The 18,506-nt window shown below is 51.5% G+C and overlaps 1 protein-coding gene across 7 annotated transcripts in view; it reads right to left on the minus strand.

Moving 5' to 3' along the window:
* Positions 1 to 18,506, minus strand: part of ZNF516 (zinc finger protein 516) — a 120,425-nt gene that overhangs the window by 60,843 nt on the left and 41,076 nt on the right. For all 7 annotated transcript variants that reach the window (XM_023647999.2, XM_070275867.1, XM_070275871.1 and 4 more), the window contains exon 2: positions 8,575 to 10,510. In XM_023647999.2, coding sequence (XP_023503767.2) covers positions 8,575 to 10,330 — 1,756 coding nt within the window. In that variant the 5' untranslated portion in view covers positions 10,331 to 10,510. The remainder of the gene's footprint in view (positions 1 to 8,574; positions 10,511 to 18,506) is intronic.

Genomic DNA, 18,506 nt, shown 5'->3' on the forward strand with positions numbered 1-18,506 from the left:
AGCTTCTCAGCATCTGCACCCAAAGGGTCCCCCTGGCAAGGACAGGCCAGAGGGCTCTGCAGGTCCCCCAAATGCTGAGCCCCACACTCCTCCGTTCTTAGGACACTCTTCGCTCCACCAGAGGCATCAGCCCTCGAGCACCAAGCTGTGCCCATCACGGGACTGCCGCACCTGTCCTAACTGCCCGTCACCAGCCAGGCCGAGGACACTGCACGTGGTGCCACTCTCCCTGTTCTGTGGACCCTATGCTCCGGGGGGGGGATCGGGAGGGGGCCAGTCCAAGCCCACAGTCCTGCTCCAGGTTGTTCCACAGCCTCTGGCCTCCATAGCCACCAGGCTGGGGGACCCTCCAGTGGGTGACCCAAGTCACAGCCTCCCGAGAAGCCTGCCATGAACACACACGAGGTCTGAGCAGGACCGCCCGCCATGTGTCCTCCGTGCTCAGTACTGGAAACGGCTTGGCCACGTCTGCTCCTGTCCACAGTAATGATGGTTCAGGAAAACAGGCCCCGGGACACAGACTCCCGGTCACAGCACCGGAACAGGCCGTGCGGGGTCAGAAGGTGGGAGAAAGGCTACTTCCCAGGACCTGAACGCAGTCTGACAACGCCCCAAAAATCACCAAAAAAGTAAACTCCTGCCCATCCCAAAGGGCCACAATACTATTTCACGTTCATAGGGCACTTTCAACTTAAAAACTGTGTGGTGCATGGACGGTTCAAGTTAAATACTCATGATCAGCTGAGCCATTGCTGTTGTCATTAGTCACAGCTCCTGTGGCAGATGACATGGCCTCTAGATAACCAAGAGGAACAAGTACTGAGCATTTCACCTACTCACCCCGATCAAATACAATACCTCTCAGCGTAGCTCACCACAAACTGTGGAGACGAACCCAATTCACCTGTGGGGAGCCACTGTCCACGTCATGAATACTGTGGGGCCACCGGGAGGAACAAGCCGTGAGCCCTGCCCTCAACAAGATCACCAGTAGACGAGAGATGAGGGACATGCTGACGACGTGTGGCATGAGACAAACGCTGAGAAACTGCAACAGGCGACAAATTCCAGGAACAGAGAGGGTCACTCGGCCCAGAAGTGACCAGTGAAGGCTCAAGGGTGACAAGCAGGGAGGATGGGACCAGCGAAGACGAGAGGGAGGGATTTCCAGTTTCCAGAGTGTGTGGTGTCAAAAGAGGATGCTCAGGCCACAAGAGCGAGTGGGAATTCTGGACAGGGTACTTGGGGTACAGCGCAGGTGAGAGAGGGGACCCAGGGAGGCCGGTCAGGGCCACCCACTCAGGGCCAGGTTTGAGGAAGGAGACGGAACTCTTCCGCCTGCAACGGGAGCACTAAGGAGTTGAGCAGAAGGCAATCTGATGGCATCTGTGCCTCAAGAAACACCTGGTGATGTATGAGGAGCAGATGCCATCAAGGTGCCCATCACAGGGACAGAAGAACGGCCACCATCACAGATGGGCAGGAGTGTAAACACCAGGAGGACGATGTGTGTCTAGGACAGCTCAGACGTGCCATCTCAGGGGCACCCAACACCTGGAGGCACCATGGCCCAAGCTTGCCAGGTCTGAACCCCACTTCCACAGCATGGGGTCCCCCTCCTCCAGAGCTGATCGGACCCCCCCGGTGGTCAGCAACAGATGCTTCAGAAGCAAAATCAGTGCAATTCACTCTGCAGACGCTTCCTGACGGTGCAATCTACCTCTCCACGTGCAAGGCCACATCTCACAGGATGGGGTGAAAGAACCAAATCCGGTTGCTTCTTTCCACTGTTAATAGATAAAACCTACAAAGAGGAATCCTTACATTCACATCAGGAGCAAGAAGTTCAAGTCTGAACTGGTGAAGACCACAAGCTCCTCTGCAAGACGAAATAGCACGGGTGACATTTAAAACCCAGGGAGGAGCTGAGAATTGTAGTCAGCATCCCCCATCACGCAGACTGGGAAAATGAAATCCGGCAGGGCAAGGAGGACTGAAATAAAGGAACTTAGGATGCGAAGCAAACATGGAGAAGACTGAAAAGCTGTGACATCCACAGACTCTGTAAACACAGAGCACGCATTTCTACTGGCACCCCAGAACATCACTCATTTCCCTCTAGAGAACACCCACTCACCGTTCACCACAAGCAGCCTCCTCCGTGGCAGGAGGAGACTAGCACCCCCACGCAGAAGCCCAGCTCCAACTCGGACGCCTGCGGAGTGGGCGTGAGTGCAGATGGGGCATCTGAGTCCCAGAAGGGTCTGAGCCATCCTGTGACCACAGGTTTCTGCCCTTCCAGTGACAAACCAGGACAGAGACGCTTTCCTGGCTGGGAACTGGACCCTGTGGAAACCGGTCCTCGTTATAACTCTAGTACCAACAAGAGGTGAGTCCACAGGATGCCCACTACATGCCGGGCACCACACGGGAACACGTCAATAATGCTGTAGGGGCATCACGGCCCCCACCCTGCAACCGAGGAGAATGGACACTCATGAGCTACTTGGACAAGACACACTGCCATTCAGCCCAAAAGGAGAATCACAGTGCAGGCCTCCAAGCTCATGTGCCTTCCTCCACCACGCTGTCCTCCAGCAACACACACACCACACACAGCTTTGGGCAAATTACGAAATTCCCTGTGACTCAGTTTCCTCACTGATCAAATGGGGGCTCAGACTACACATCCCTCAGTTTCCTTCCAGATCTGAAATTCTATAATTCTATCTTGTGTCAAAGAAAAAAGAGAGAGAGAAAATAAATCAACTGTTTGACTTTTGCTAGCAAACCCAAATGTTTGCACGGTGTTTGGTATACAGTACTAAGTACATCCATCCCATATGTGTCTCTCAGCGACAGGAAGAAAACCGCAGAGCACAGTCTCTAGAGCCTCATGTCTTTCACGGTATAATAAATTCATTCTGGAAGGTCAGGGAACGCAGTGTTCTGTTCAAGCAAATATTAGCATGCACGCCATGCATAGGTGATCAATGTTTGAAGAACTGGAATACAATAAAACACACTTGTAAGACCCTCTCCTCATCATAACTCAATCTCCCTCTGATGACTAGAGAAAGCACACCAGGCAGGGTACCACAGCGCCATGTGAACAATTACCATCATGTGTACTCGCGCAAGCTACCAGCACTGATTCAGTGGCGTCTGGTTGCTTAGACGCTAATGAAACCACAGGGCATTCTGCATTCGACTGTCAAGTATGTCTGAATATTCTTCTTATAGAACTTGCTGCATTTTTATACTGAATAAGAATTAGTACGAGGGTTTTCCACTCTTACTTCATCTTTTCCCAATTAAGTAAACTCCTTAGTCTTCAGGGCAGCGTAAAACCATCAAGAGCGTTGTCACCACTCAGGGTTTGCTCAGCCTGTTAGCGTTTCACAGTGCCTCTTCTGTAATCTGGAGTAGCCCTGCTCTTCCTTAATCTCTGTCCCTACCACCCAGAGTCCTTCCTCTCCAGACCCCAGCCCAGTGGTGTTCTCTGGATGCTCTCTGGCTTATTTCGCCATCGTGGAAACAACGCCCCCAGAGGAGCTGGGTTGGGCCTGGTGTTGGCATATGGCAGAGAGCACCTCGCACGCTCTCGCACAGGTACGGCCTGGCACCTACACCATCATACACACGTCGCTGGGGCACTTCCTGAGCTGCAGATCCATCTCTTTGCAGACATTATTAGATGTTAGTCGAAATGAACCTCAGGCTGCTGGAGCGATGCAGAAACTGGGCAGAGTGAGCTACACGAGCCAGACCAGCGGCTGAAGGGAGGCGGCCCTCGGATCCTTCGTGACCAATTCTGCAAGCTCAGGGCCCCACCACCACCGAGACCCCTCAGAATTACCATTTCCCACAGCCCGGGCCCCTCGAGAATCCACTTTTTGTAGGGAAGTGCTCCCACAAGCACTTGCCCTCCTCCCCCGACCTAAACTGCCTGTCCCCTGTCTCCTGCCTGTACCTGGAACTTGCCTCCGTCTCACTTTATCCATTTCCTCTCCTCCCTGTCCACAACCCCTTCCTTTGTCGTATCATTTTTAGCCTCTTGATGGGGCCAGTGACGAGTCCTGTGTCAAGACAGAGAGCCTTCCAATGGCTGAGTTGTGTGGGAGACCGGAGCGGGCCAGGCCGGGCTGCGTGGGTCGCCGCCTCCCTGCTCAGGACATGCACACCTCAGGCAGACTCGGCCAGAAGGACAGTACAGGGAACGCATCCGTCAGCGCTCTTTCTGCTCCAGGCCCAAGTGAACTCTGAGAATAAGGGACAACACACGCTTCCCAGCCCAGCAGGCCCGGCCGCCACGGGCAAACACCCCTCCTCCTCCCACCCCCACATCCCACGCACTCTGACTGCGGTTCCCTGGACCCACCCTAAATCCGGTTACAACGGGTGCACGTATAAAAACACTTTCTCCCTAGCTCTTCTAAGGACTGTCGGTGCTCCACGAACAAGAACGAAGAAGAGCTGCTGAGTCCTTTGGCTGTCCACGTGACCAGTCTGGCCCTCCTGGCTGGCTATCGCACAGACCTGGACAACGGGTCAGTCTCAAAGCATGTGCTCAGCCAACACTTGAGACTTAAAAGACTGTGGCCCTTCCTTCAACTGCAACGGAGAGAAGATGCGCTCCAACGTACAAGAGTGCCTGCCGGGAGGGAGGCAGCCAGCAAAGGAATAAAGGAAAAGGGCGACTTTCTGAAGCAAGTCCATTTCTTCCTTTAATTATCTTTCCTTCCCTTGACCATATTTTTTATTTCTGAAAACTCTCTCCTTAATTCTTCGAACTGCATATAATTCCATGGCACTTGTTCTAAGAACTTTTTATTCTATTCGGCTGAGTCACATGGTTTGCCATCTCTGTCACTCAAAAACAGTCAAATATTTGCAATTTCATATGACTTCACCTAAAACTTGGGGATTTACTATCAATTTAGTTACAGTGAGTATCCAAAGATACAGAGAGTGTGGGCTCAACAGACTATGAATTTGATGTGACAGAAGACGTTAGAAAAACAAGAAATGGTCAAAAGCTGGGGTAGTCCCTTAAGTTTTAGCAGACACGATGTGCCGATAAACAGAGAAACGGGCTCCTCAGCCTTCGGCATTAAGGCAGGTTCACACACGTGGACGGCTCAAGTGCTAGGCAGGCCGACTGAAGGTTCCTCTCCCGAGGGCACCAACTCTAACAGCACAGGTACCGCACGAGGAGAGCCCTTCGAGGCGATGCCCTTGGCGGGCTTCTGTCATCCCCACGTCATCCAAAGGCTTTTGGAGCCGAATTCCACCTGGGCCTGTTTACTGGAGGCAACGTTCCCAAGTCCTCAGTGATGACCCCTACACATGCTCACTCTGCTTCGTGTTTAGAAACGCTAATTTATAAACTTCAATTACACGCCCTTTCAAGGCTCCTCTTCCCTAATAAAAAGACTAATTTTTTGTGAACTCCAAAACTGTACTTTCTATCAGTGCCATTTCACTTTCTCAATGGAGGATGAAAATCTGGCTTAGTAATACATTTTAAATTATTGAGTATTCCTCACAACTTTGTTCTTGTATATTTTCAGTCAGTCATGAGGGCTGCTGAGACCCAGCCTCTCGTGGAAACAAAGATAACGTGTCAGTGAGAGCCTTCCAAGGGAGCAGACGGCAACCGTCAGCTGAGGAAGGATGTTTCATGAAGAAAAGAAGATTCTCTCAATTCACCGGATACAGCAATTATCTCCAGATGCAGAAGCAGCACTGAAATCCATTCCTGGATGCCAAAAACCTTGGGTAAAACTGAGGCACAGTGATTTACCTGAAGGGTCACCAAGATCCGAATTCTGAAGTTAGCTCTGCCCCCACACGCAGACAGGTGCGTTCTTACGAGAACTAGCTGCCCTTCCATCCCTCAGTTTCTACGGATTTCCTCTAACGATTTTAACCAGTCACCCCAAAGTCCTGTGAGAATTTAAAGTCACTTAAAGGCTTAAAATCTAAATAAGCTTTTAGTAACAGGAAAGAGGAGCATTTTCTGAAGCTGTATGCCTCTTGTAACAAAAGAAAGGCACACTACAGATCAAAACGGAGAATTCAAAATACCCATTTGCTTTTCCAAAGTGGCTGCTTCAAAGGCCTTCGCCAAACCCTGCAAATGACAGTGTTCTGTGAGTGCTGAATCCATGCAACACACGTCTCTCCCCTTCAGGAGCACCCAGCAAGCAGCCATCTAACGCCACGCCAGGCCATTAAGGGCCTGCTAGGATTGAAAAGTGTGTGTTTTCCAGAGGAAAGACACTGCCCTTTGGGACAACAAAAAGTGACCTGTGCAGAGGCCAGCCCGATGACATAGCGGTTAAGTTTGTGTGCTCCGCTTCAGTGACCTGGGGTTTGCAGGGTCAGATCCTGAGCACGGACCTACGCATTGCTCATCAAGCCATGTTGTGGCCGCATCCCACATAGAAAATAAAGGAAGACTGGCAACAGATGTTAGCCAATCTTCCTCCCAAAAAACAAAAAAAAGTGACCCATGCAGACCCACAATGTTCTTCAGCATTTTATGCCACTGTCATGCCATAAATTTCTCTTTCTAGTTCTCAATAAGCTACGATATCCTGTTGATTCTATTGTCAACTTGTTTTTAAAGTCAACTATGATAAACAAGCTTACAGAATCATCTGAGGTATCAAATTTCTCAAAAGAATAGATGACACATAGAGAAAACAGATATATAATCTCACTATGAAATAAATGACAATCTCTAAAATTTACTAAACCTGAGAAGGAAAAAAAGAGTAAATTCCAAGTGAAAATAATTTGATCTTTCCAACATCTTGACTTTGAAAGCTCTACCGAATTAGCTTATTATTAATCATTTGACTACCACCGTAATAGATGGAGGCAAGACCCAAGAGCCTTTCCAAATATTAAAAATATTGCCCCCAAAGAAAAAAAGATTCAGTGCTGGCCTAATATTTTATCCAATGTGATCTAAAAAGGAGTCACAGTATTATTGGAATGTGACCAGTAAAATCTATAGTTGTAAAAAGGTTTAAAAAAGAAAAACCAAGAATTAATCTTCAAAAATGCCAGCCAGTGGTTGCAACTGGGTTCACTAGGTTTTACATGACAAACTGTTAGAAGAAGCCAAAAAAGCTCACAGGACGAGCATCCATTTTCAGAGAACAGTGCATCCTCCTGCTCCATCCCACAGGGTAATGAGTAAGAAATGAAATGCAAAATACAGTCGATGCATAACGTGTCCATTTACCTGTGTACACACTTAGAAATGTGCGTGCAGACTCAGCACAGGTTTCCCTACAGATTAGAGACACAATCTTTTTCTACAATTTATTGACTCAATACATATTCGAGTACGTAAGCTATCACATAATACACTGTATAAGCCTACAATAATTAAACTCTGTTCCAAAGACTTGGCTAAATCTCTAATGATGAAAAATGACATAGGATTTGTATGTTTTGTTGTGAAGAAATGCTCAGGGGTCATGACCTCACTACAGATTGCAAACAGTCCTGCTGCAGGCTTGGGTTTCTGGACCCCTGACCTTTCAGGTAAAAGCCGCATCCATTAAGCAGTGCTCTGGAAGAAGAGGAAGACGTTCCCCGCTGTACGGACGATCTAACAAGTTCTATAACAGAAACATCGCCCTCCACTTAAAAGAATCACACAAACAAAAAAATAATCAAGAAAATACCAAAAGGTTTAAAGTTTATAAAAAGTAGGAAAATGACAAAAACAAACTTGGCCAAGTGTCTTTAAATATTTACATAGGTGCTCTTTGGAAAGTAATCTGTTCCAATTAGCCGTCTCTGAACCCACAGGGTTACCTGAATCCGAGGAGATTAATTATACCCGCACACCAATTTGAAGTTACTCTTTTATTCGGCTGTCTGGCGCAAGGGAGGAGGGGAGCAGAGGAAAGTGTGTGCGTACACGTGCGTGTGCAGGCTGTATGGTGAGAGAAGTGGGTCTGGAACTGCAAAGAAAGAGAGGGGTACATCCCGGAGGTGGCCCATCACCTGCTCTTTGCTCAGAAATGACCAGGAGAGACCATCAACTCAACAAGCCACAGGTGTTAATTTATGCAAACACAATGGGCAATTAGCACAAAGGAGCCTGAAGTGGAGCTGAGAGTCGCCTGTGTCTGCCTCTTCCAGCGGGAGCTCCAAGTATACAGTGAGTTCAGACACCTGGGTATGGGGCCACCCGGGTGCAGGGCTACCTGAACCCCGAATACCTGGGTATAGGATATCTGGGAAAGAGCTATCCAAGCAGACTTACCTGGATATGGGGCTACCTGAGAACTGGACTGCCTGAGCCTGGCAAACCAGGATGCCGGGCCACCTGGTACAGGGCTACCTGAGCCCCGACTACCTGGGTGCCAGAACTACCTGAGCCTGGATCACCTGGGTGCGGGGCTACTGGGCCTGCACTTCCTGGGCTCGGGGATCCCTGAGCATGGGAGCACCTGGGCAGAATACTTGGGCAAAGGATAATCCTGGGAAGGGCTACCTGGGTGCGGGGGCCACGTGGGTACCCGGCACCCGCGCGCGCACGCTCACCTGGGGCCGCGATGGCCGCGCCCTCCTCTCCGCTGTCCTCGGCGGCCTCGTCGGCCAGGCCGGAGCCCGGGGAGTCGGCGGCGGCGCAGGCCGAGCCGGGGCTGCTGGGCTGCGAGGCCGAGTCGCCCTCGCTGAGCGAGCCGCAGCGGGCGCGGGGCGCGCGGTCGGCGGGGCCATCGCGGTCGCGGCGCGCGCGGCGGTGCACGCGGGAGTGCAGCACCATCTGGTGGTAGGTGCGGAAGATCTTGCCGCACTCGAAGCACTCGGACGACTTGCCGTGGCCGGCAGGGGCGGCGGCGCGGCGGCTGGGGCGCGCGGCCGGCCGGGGCTCCAGGGGCCCGGGCGCGGGGTCCCCGAGCGCGCCCGCCCTCTTGCGCGCGGGGCCCTGCGCGCCCGGCTCCGGCTCGCGCTTGCGCTTCTCCTGGCTCACCAGGATGTACTCGCGCCGCTCCTTGTCGAAGGCCACGTCCCCGGCCAGCGCCTCGTCCCAGGCCCCGTACTTGAGGTACTCGGCTGGCTCGGCCACCTTGCCCCTGGTGGCCAGCTGCCAGGCCTGGTAGCTGTTGACCGGGTCCAGCTCGGCCACCCGCCGCCCGGCCTGGCTGCGGGCGGGCGCGCCGGCCTCGGCGGGCCGCAGGTTCAGGCACTGAAGGAAGAGCCGCTGGGCGTCGGCGGGGCCGCCCTGCGCCGCGCCCTCCCCGGCAGGGGCGCGCGGCCGGCCGGCCTCCACGCGGCGGTGGATGGCATTGTGGGCGTTCAAGCTGTCCAGGTTTGTAAACAGGTTCCCGCACTTGGTGCAGACTTCGTAGAGGGACAGGCCGGCCACGATCACCTCCTCCTGCACCACGTTGTTGATGGTGGCGATGGGGTCCAGCTCGCTCCTGGGCTTGTTCTTGCTCCCCGTCTTCGGGCCGTGTGCCTTCATGTGGTTCTTCAGGAACCACGGCTCTTTGAATCTTCGGCCGCAGATGTGGCAGCCGTGGTCGAAGGAGCCCCTGTGCTTCTTCATGTGAGCCTTCAGGAACCAGGTCTGGCTGAAGGCCTGCCCGCACACCTCGCAGGGGAACTCCCCAGGGGGCAGCTCCGGCTTGCAGTTCTCCGCGTAGGCCTCGCCGCTGGGCACCTGCGCAGTGATGTGGTCTTTCTCGATGTGGCTCAGCAGGGACTCCTCCCTCAGGGTCATGTAGCTGCAGAGCCTGCACTTGAAGGGCTTGTGTGCCTGGTGCACGTGCTGCTCCAGATCCTTCTTCCGCTCGAACTTGCTCTTGCAGAAGGAGCACTGAGCGACTCCGGCCTTGCCCTCCTCGGGGCCCCCCACGGCCCCCTCCGGCTCCTTCTTGCTGCTTCTCAGCAGGATCTTGCTGTTGTCCACCTGGGTGGCCCCGTTCAGGATCTTGTTGCAGGCCGAGGTGCTTTTCGTGGGGCTGGTGCAGCCGTCCAGGCCCTCGGCCACGCGCATCTCGCCGGCCTCAGGCTCCTGGCCCTGGATCAAAGTTCCGGTGCGGTGGCTGCGGATGTGGATCTTCAGGTTGCCCTTCTGGGATGCCCTGTGGTCGCAGTAGGGGCACTTGTAGGGCTTCTCCCCCGTGTGCTTGCGCATGTGCTGCGACAGGGAGCTCTGGAAGGGGAAGCTTTTGCCACAGATGCAGCAGCTGTGGCTCACGGCCTTGTCCCCGTCCACCTCGGGGCTCCTGCTGGCCCCGGTGGGGCTGGGGCCCCTTCTCAGCTCCATCTCGGCCTCTCGGCTGCGATCCATCTCCAGGACAAGGGCTCGCCCGGCAGGGGCGGGCTCGGCTCGCTCTCACCAGGCAGGCCTGCTGGACAAGGTCTTATCTTTCCATTTTCAGATAAGTCTTCTGCATCCCAGCTGCAGAGTGGTTCCTGCCACGGCGACGTGCATCTCCTACCTGGAGAGCATGGCAGACACAGCGAGCCCCTGAAACAGAAAAGACACCATCTTAGGAACGAGGCTTCCGAGGAAACAGGGACCCAGTAACATCCAGGGATGGGGACCGGCCGCTCCTGCTGAAAAATCTCAATCCAGTCCACATAAAAGAGACACCAACAAACGTTTAAATAGACGTACAGGCAGCCACTTCCGTTAAAAGATCAATAAGCAAACGACAAATTATTGATAACTGTGTGCTAAATTATTGTAAATGACTGCACTAAAATAATTTTTTTTAATAAAAAGATACCAGTTCTTCAGGGAAAGACTGTCATGAGAGAGTTCGTGGGAGGGTGACAAAGGCAGGCCACAGAACAAGGACAGCGTGTGGGAAGGCGAAACAAAGACTCGGGATGGGGAGGAGGGGAGTGAAGACCACGGAGGCGGAGGCTGTGCCAAGAGCGAGTGAGCCGCAAACGCAGGTGACAATTGTGATGGGCGCTTCACAAATGTACCTCTGTGTTCAGATGTTACGGAAACGGGTCTTTGGTTAAGAATGTAGATGATTCAGTCAAGGCGAGGCAACGAAGGGCAGAAGCAGAACCCTGAGCTCCCTGATGACAGCAGGTGTCAGTCACACTGTGTGGTCACTGCCACTTTCATGTCCTTCCCACCCTCAGAGAACAAGGGGCAGGCCTGGTGTGAGTGGCTCCTCCAGGGGCCTGGGTGCTTCCAGCACCCTGTGCACCAGCAAAGGCGAGCTGGACGAGGCGGCGCCGGGAGCTGTGCCTGACACACAGCGGGTGACCGTCCATGCCCCGAGAAAGCCAGCATGAACGCCTGTACGCCACCCAAGGGGCCGAGACAGCACACCGAAAGCAGCTACGTACAGCAAAAAAAGGAATTTCCATCTGACTTGTGATAAGTAGAGTATAAACAAAACAGAGCCGATTGGAAAGGATGTGAGAGATACGGCGTCTTTCAGGACAGTGTCCTGACGGCTTAGAAAGGGCGGGAGGGCTGCCCACAGCTCCTGGGGACAGGTCTGTTTCTCCTTCTCCCCTCAACACAGAAGTACTCGAAATCATGACTGTGAGGGTCTCCCTGCTGGGGAGGCTCCAGGTTTGCACAGAGAGGCCCCCAGATGGGCAGATTTTCTTTAAAAAAAACAAAAACTGTTAACAGGTAGAAAAGAAGCCGTGTTTTTACAAATTTTTGTTCAAAGATGAAGCTCTCTCCCCAAAGAAGCGGAACAGGGACTCCTTGTTTGCTCTGGGTTGTCCGCCCCGCCACGTTTTCACCAGAGCAGACACAGAAAAGCACACTGAGGACAGGACAGAGGGACGAGGGGTGTCCACCCAAACGTCCCCAAGGAGTGGGGATTCTGAGCGCATTACACTTGTTCCTCCACTTCCCCACGAGAGTGCAGACGCCATCCCTGACGGACACTTTCTGAAAAGATGACACAGTGCTCTCTCCACACCACCTCCTCCCACAGACCCACATAGGAACAGGCAGAAATCTCCTTTCAGTTACGGATTCTCAAACCTCTTTGGAGAAAGCCCTGTGCTCGCAAGTTTCCCCGGCACCTGAAGAAACCGACAGGCGGCGGAGCGGCCATCAGGGGTTGCTCTTACACTAACAGGTGCACACAGTACCTCCTGACAAGAGGAGCCCCAAACTCCAGGTCTCCATTAAAGTAAATGAAAACGCCACCTAAAACTGGATAAACCATCGTGGTTACCAAGAACACCTCTTAATGATAATTTAAACTAATTTCAATTATCTTTTCGAGCTGTTTCGGTCTTGGCACAAGTTCTGGACAGCTGTGTATTATTTATGATGATTTATAAGGCAAATGATTGGCATGTATCCCCTTCTATCCCAGGACTTATTTCATCCCCCAAATGTTGAACGTGATGTAATATGTAAAGTATGAATGAAACACACTATTTATATTGAATTTAGTGACCTAATCTGGGTATAAAAATCGTAGGAGTTAAAGAACCATATAGGAATAAGTTTACAGAGAAAAAAAAAAAACAGTGGAAATTGGTGGCTCTGAAATAATTTTACAGACTCCACTCCACTGGACCTGTCTAAGTCGGTTCATAAAGGATGTTAAATGTCAGACAGTTCTCCAATTCAGGAGGATCAAACAGCCAAAAACCAGCCATGAGGATTCACAAAGTACGAGCATTCAACTAGTTAAGGATCATAAGAAGTGACCCACAAATGCACCTGGAAATAAAAGTGAATTTTTCAGTGAGAAGCCTCTGAATCATAAAAATGCGCACTCTGTGCCAGTTTGTTCCTTCCTTCCTTGCTACACCCTGCTGTTTTCAGCACTTCCAGGAGCCAGTGAAAGTCAGAGGCTTTCAAAGCCAAGCTGCCACTCCAGGGGTCTGCACATGGAGACCCCGCCTCTGTGCCACCCAGGTGGGCCAGGTCTTGGGGTCTCAGCCAGCACTGATGCTGCAGAGTGGACCCTAGTAGCCCTGGTCCCTGTTAACCAGCCATGTGGCTTGCAAGGGGCATCCTTCACATCCTGGGCACATCTCCTCATCTGCCAGGTGCTGAGAGGACACGACATGAGGAAGCCACATCTCACCAGCACCTCCTGCAAGCACCTCCTCGGAACGCCACTCAGATCCCCTGTAACACACAGAGTGGACAGTCCAGGAGCAATGAAACGCCGCCCAGTGGGGGCCTCGCTTCTCACACCAGGCAGCATCCTGCCGTACAGACCCACAGGCCCAGAGTGAATGCAAAGAGGATTAGATGTGAGTGCAGAGGAGGAAGGAACCAGCTCGGGTGGTCCCAGGCCACCTCCAGCATCCAGACACGCCGTGGGTGCAACAGGACATGACCATGCTGCCCCCTCTTCTTTCCATGGGGGGCCTCAGACTCTTCTGCACATTTACAAAGGCTTCCTTCGCGCCGCCATCCTTGTTTGCTGAGAATTCCCACTCCCATTTCCTCACTACAGCCTTGATGTTTAAAGCTTCTGATTCCCCAACACCCCAAAGCCTGGACACTTTCCCTCAAGAAGCCCAAAGACTAGAGAACATAGTTTTCATTTCTTACTTGGGCGTCCTACAAAACTAGCTTGAAAGCTTTACCCAAAGGCAGCAAGGCCCTGCAATTTACAGGAAAATTCTCAAGTTGGGGCATTAACGGGGCCTGCAATCAGCAGACAAGCTCTTCTTTCTCTTTTGTTTCCACTTCCTCTCCACCACCCCCATCCTGGAGAACTAAGTCCCTGTGAGAGTTGCATGGGATGCATTTTTAAAGAACTTAAAAATATTCTGGAGAGGAAAATATATAAATGTAGAAATGGAAAAACTACTATAATGGTAATGACTATTTAATCCCAATTACCATTATCCTAAGGAAATCATAACATCCACAAAAGTGGCTCCACTTTTACAAGGTCCGCACGTGGCCCCCTTCCTCCTGCCCACAGTGGGCCAATGGAGTTTCTTGCAAACCTTTAAAGAAACAGTCAAAAAGTTAATTTCCTGCAACGGGCTCTCCTCAGTCAGTGGCCAAATCAACCAATCTTTGTGATTCTTTTTAGCTGCAGGCAAAAGCCGCTATTTAAGACAGGGTCATCACTTTGTTTCCAAAAAAGAACAGGAATGCTGTCATCAGAACTTCCAACTTAAAAATGCACGGTGGGCAGCGCACCAGTTAGAAAGCTCACGGGACGTCAGCGGCCCTCCTGGCACTCCGGGCTCTGCCCTCCTGGTTTAAAAAAGCCCACCAGCCTCTGTGAGCTGGGAGGGTCTCAGCCCGTTTCTCAGCAGGACTTCTGGTCCCCATGGGGCGTGGTCCGCGTTGGAACCCCACCACGGGACAGAGCAATATAGTCCCTGGCTCCAGCTGAATGCACTTCAGTCCTGGGCTGCCTCTCTCACTCTCGCACACAAGCCACCGTGCGCCAAATGCGAGCTGGTGTTCCAACTTCTCCTAAAACACACTAACCTAAAGATAACTAGCTTTATAAAACGGGTAAATAAATGCTAGCTTTTTACCCAGACCGGAGTGATTAAAGAAAGTCTGCCTGCAACACAAACATCAGGAGAGGAGGGGGCGGAGGAGACGACATGAGCCAACATACAGCCACATGTCAACCCACATGGGGACACAGAGCACGGCCCCTGTGAACACAAAGTTTGCCCGCCATGAATCACAGTTGTGTTGTTGTTGTCTTATAAACTTTTTCCAAGGCTGTAATTGGGAACTTGCCAGACAAGACTGTAATTTAATTGTTTAGGTATAAAAATGTCTTGCTGATTAGGGTTTTAAAATAGATTTCCAGTGGCTCTCTCCCTCTGTGTGTATGTGTGTGTTTCTCTACAGCTGTGATGAACAGTTTGCCGCTACTTTTTAAAAATGCCTTATATCATTTTCAAAATAAATTTCATTTTGAAAAAGTTAGGTAATTCTACCACATTCATAAAAAATAAGAAAAACTAAAATGTTTATTAAAGAAAACAGAAATGTGTATTCATAAAAAATGCATTACAATGGAGATGGGGAGAGATTTAAGAGGACGAAATATAAAGGTTTTGAAAATAAAATATGTAGCTAAACTTTAAAAAATAACCACGTGAACACATAAATAGCTAAAGTGCTAGGTCTCAATGCACAGAAGTGAGGCTGCTGCCGTACTCAGAGATCCTTTCTCGGCTTACCGTGGAGCACAGCTGAAAGGAAGTCCCCAACTTCCCCAACACGGCTACACTCACTGGATTTGGGATCAACTTAACCTGTGGGTAAATGTTCCAACCAAGAAATCACTTCTGTAGTGAGCATCCTGGGGGCTGAGAAGTCACTTCCTGCCACACCCTGATGGTGCACTGCAACAGGTCCCCCAGGCCCAGGGCCACAGATGGGGTTACCTCACCTGCCCACAGGAACGCCTTTAGGAGCAGGCCCTGCAGAACTAGGATCCCAGGCCTACACCCGGAAGGAGAAGCTCCCTAACGCAGCCAAAGGATCTACCCAGAACCAGCGTGGGCGACTACAGCCCCCATCAGTGGCCTGGAGCCCCTGCCATGACGCTCCTCACCGCAGAAGCCCCATGGTTCAAGCGGCGGGCCAGACTGAACAAGGGTGGCATCACAATTCCTGAGAGCCTGCTGGGCGCCAGGCGACTGGTGGGAGTGGAACAACTCAAAGATATGCAAGACACAGGCTTAGCTTCGAGGAACCCAGAAGCCAGAAAGGGAAACAAGATGTAAACACAGAACACAACACACTGGCAGTGCACCAGCAGGGCAGGTGGAAGCTTCCGGAAGGGCAGGGAGGGAAGTGATGACCTGCACTGGCAGAAGGTGTCTAGGTCTTCCCAGGGAGGCAAGCCTCGTCTGGGATGGTGTGGGCAGAACCCTAAGGGTTAGAGCAAGTCCCCATGCCTGAGGACCCACCAGGAAACACGATGGGCTTCCCAGCTCTCTCATCGCCCTGTCACCCACATCCAACACCAACCCAGCATCCTGGTGGCCGTACCCCCAATTCACTCTTGAATCCACGCACCCCCCCCCCAAAATCTCAAGCCAAAATCGGCAGATCTGGGTGGTCTCTCCGGGACTTCAACCCACCCTTGAGATGAGGCCCAGACTCCCTAGCTGGGCTTGTAAGGGCCTGACCCCCTGCGCTGGGGACACATGTCCCCAGACTCCCCCAGCCTATGACCTACTCCACACCCCAGCTAGACGCACATCTCACCATCCTCCCACCCCACCTTCCGCCCACCTTCTCAGGTACGACCTCTCTGAGGGCCTTCCCTGCCCCCCTTAGCCATGTGACTGAGCACTCTGTCCCAGCACTCTGCATGGCCCTGGGCCTGTCCGAGCAAGCGTCTGCACGTGTTACTATTACTGCTTCTTTCATCAGTCACTCATGTCAGATGCCATATTTTGTGAGGACGGGCTCACAAAATAACAAGCTTTCTCCCCATTCCATCACCAACACTGGCAGAGAGCCAACCACAGAGTGAACATCACAGCACTGTGAGAGGGGGTCTAGGCCATTAGCTTTGAGATCAGGCTACCCGAGATCAAAACCCAGTTCTGCCACTCACTCAGGTCAGCTGTGTGACCTTGAGCAAGTGTCTTAATGTCTCTCTTCCCCAGTCCATTTCTTCATCTTTAAAATGTAAATGATGGTAATGAAACCTTCATTATAGCATTTTTGTGAGGTGTAAGTTAATGTATGCAATGTACAATGTTTACCATGCAGTGAATGGTCAATATATGTTAGGGATTATTATTAATTAATTGTTGAATAAATTAATGAAACGTCAACACAGTACCCAAAGATACCTAGTCACTGGCAGTGACAATATTTGGTTTAATAAACTGAAAAGGACAAACTAACAGCTTAGGATGCTAAATGAGAAATCGTTAAATATTCACTGGACCCTCACAGGTTCCCTTCAACAGGTCATTTACTGCCACTGCAGCTATCACCATGCACAGCAGACAAGTCCAGCACGCTCAGCCCCAGGACTCTTTATAGAACGTAAACTGTAACATGGAGGGGATGTGAGATCCTGTCTGGGAACTACTGTCGCTTTTGCTAGCTTGGTAACGTAGGAGAATGTTCTTATTTTTTGGAGATGTGTGATGAAATATTTTCGAGGTAGTTCACAAAAAAAGAAAGAAGGCAAATATATCAAAGTGTTAACAACTGCTGGACCTAGATGGTGGGTGTATCTGTATGTTCATTACTCTTCCATTTGTATGGATTTTAGAAATTTTTCACAAAAGAAGTTAAAACAATAACTCCCCCCTTGCCACTCCAGTCAGTAACACAACTGAAAGCGGAGTGGCTCTGATGGAGCCTGGAGCCCCCTCCCCGCTCCCACTCACCCCTCCCCCTCTCCGGGCCCCAAGGAAGCTCAGGGGGCCCCTAAGGAATGCAGTTTGAGAAATTTACCTTTTGTTCGTTCTAGTTTTCAAAATTCAAAGAAAGAAGAATTGTCTGAACAATATGAAACTGTTCAAAGGAAAAGCAGTATTTTATTTCAAGAGATTGCTTGCTGAGGTTTCCGAGGCTTGCCCAGAGACACTCAGGGAGGCCACCCAAGTTCCAGTCCCGGCCTTCCAGCAGACGGGGGCAAGTCCCTATCACCAGCCGGAGTGAAGGCGCCCGCGGACGTGGGCATTCACGGGGGTCCCATGCATCCCTTCCCCAGCAAAAGACCAGCAACGCTGCTGAGTTTGTCTTCCATGTTTTAAACAATCACTTTCTGACCAGTAAAATACAGCGTTATCAGGGGAAGAAGGTAAAATATCCTCTATTTTTAAATAGGAAGCAAGTCTCTGAATCTACAGGAAATCTTGCCATCGTCTGCCCTGTGAGTTAAACCAACACAAAGCAAAAGCCCAACGGTCTGGCATTGATCTCCCCAAAACTAGCAAAGTCCATTCTATCAAAATCTGGTCCTGAAAAAGGAATGGGAAGGCTAGCTTTCCAGTAACTTCTAACACTCACAGTTATCTGCAGAAGAAAGCGACTCTGAGTTTCCTTAACCTGACCCAAACCAGACCAGTCCACACCAGAGGCCTGAGGCGGCAGCTGGGAGCCTGGAAGTGGCACTTCCAGCCCCAAGTTTAGAGTTTTTCAGTTTCGGGAAGCAAAACCGAAGCTTGCGCTGTTTTTCAGATGACCCTCGCGCTGGGGTTTCTGCAGTTTGGGCTCATTAATTACCCACAGCACGGTACTCAGACACAGCTTTGGCTTCCTCAATGCCGTGGGGTCACTCGTCCTTCTCTCTCCGTCCGGTCACTTTCTGGGGGACCGTGGGGTTCCGGAGGGTCAGCATCCGGCATGCGGAGCTCCCGTAACAGGAGAATTTGTGAAACCTGAAGACTCGGTGAGGCAGGGAAGATGCCCTTACAAAGAAAACAGCTCCCAGCAGACAGAACGTTCGGGATAGCTGCAGGGCTGTCAGGCTCCAAACTGGCAAGTTGTAACACAAGAAGGGCGAGCCTGCAGCCCGGCTGGCGGCCGCTTCTGAAGTGACTCCATC

The sequence above is a fragment of the Equus caballus genome, chromosome 8, assembly GCF_041296265.1.
Source record: "Equus caballus isolate H_3958 breed thoroughbred chromosome 8, TB-T2T, whole genome shotgun sequence".
In the NCBI taxonomy this organism is placed as follows: domain Eukaryota; kingdom Metazoa; phylum Chordata; class Mammalia; order Perissodactyla; family Equidae; genus Equus; species Equus caballus.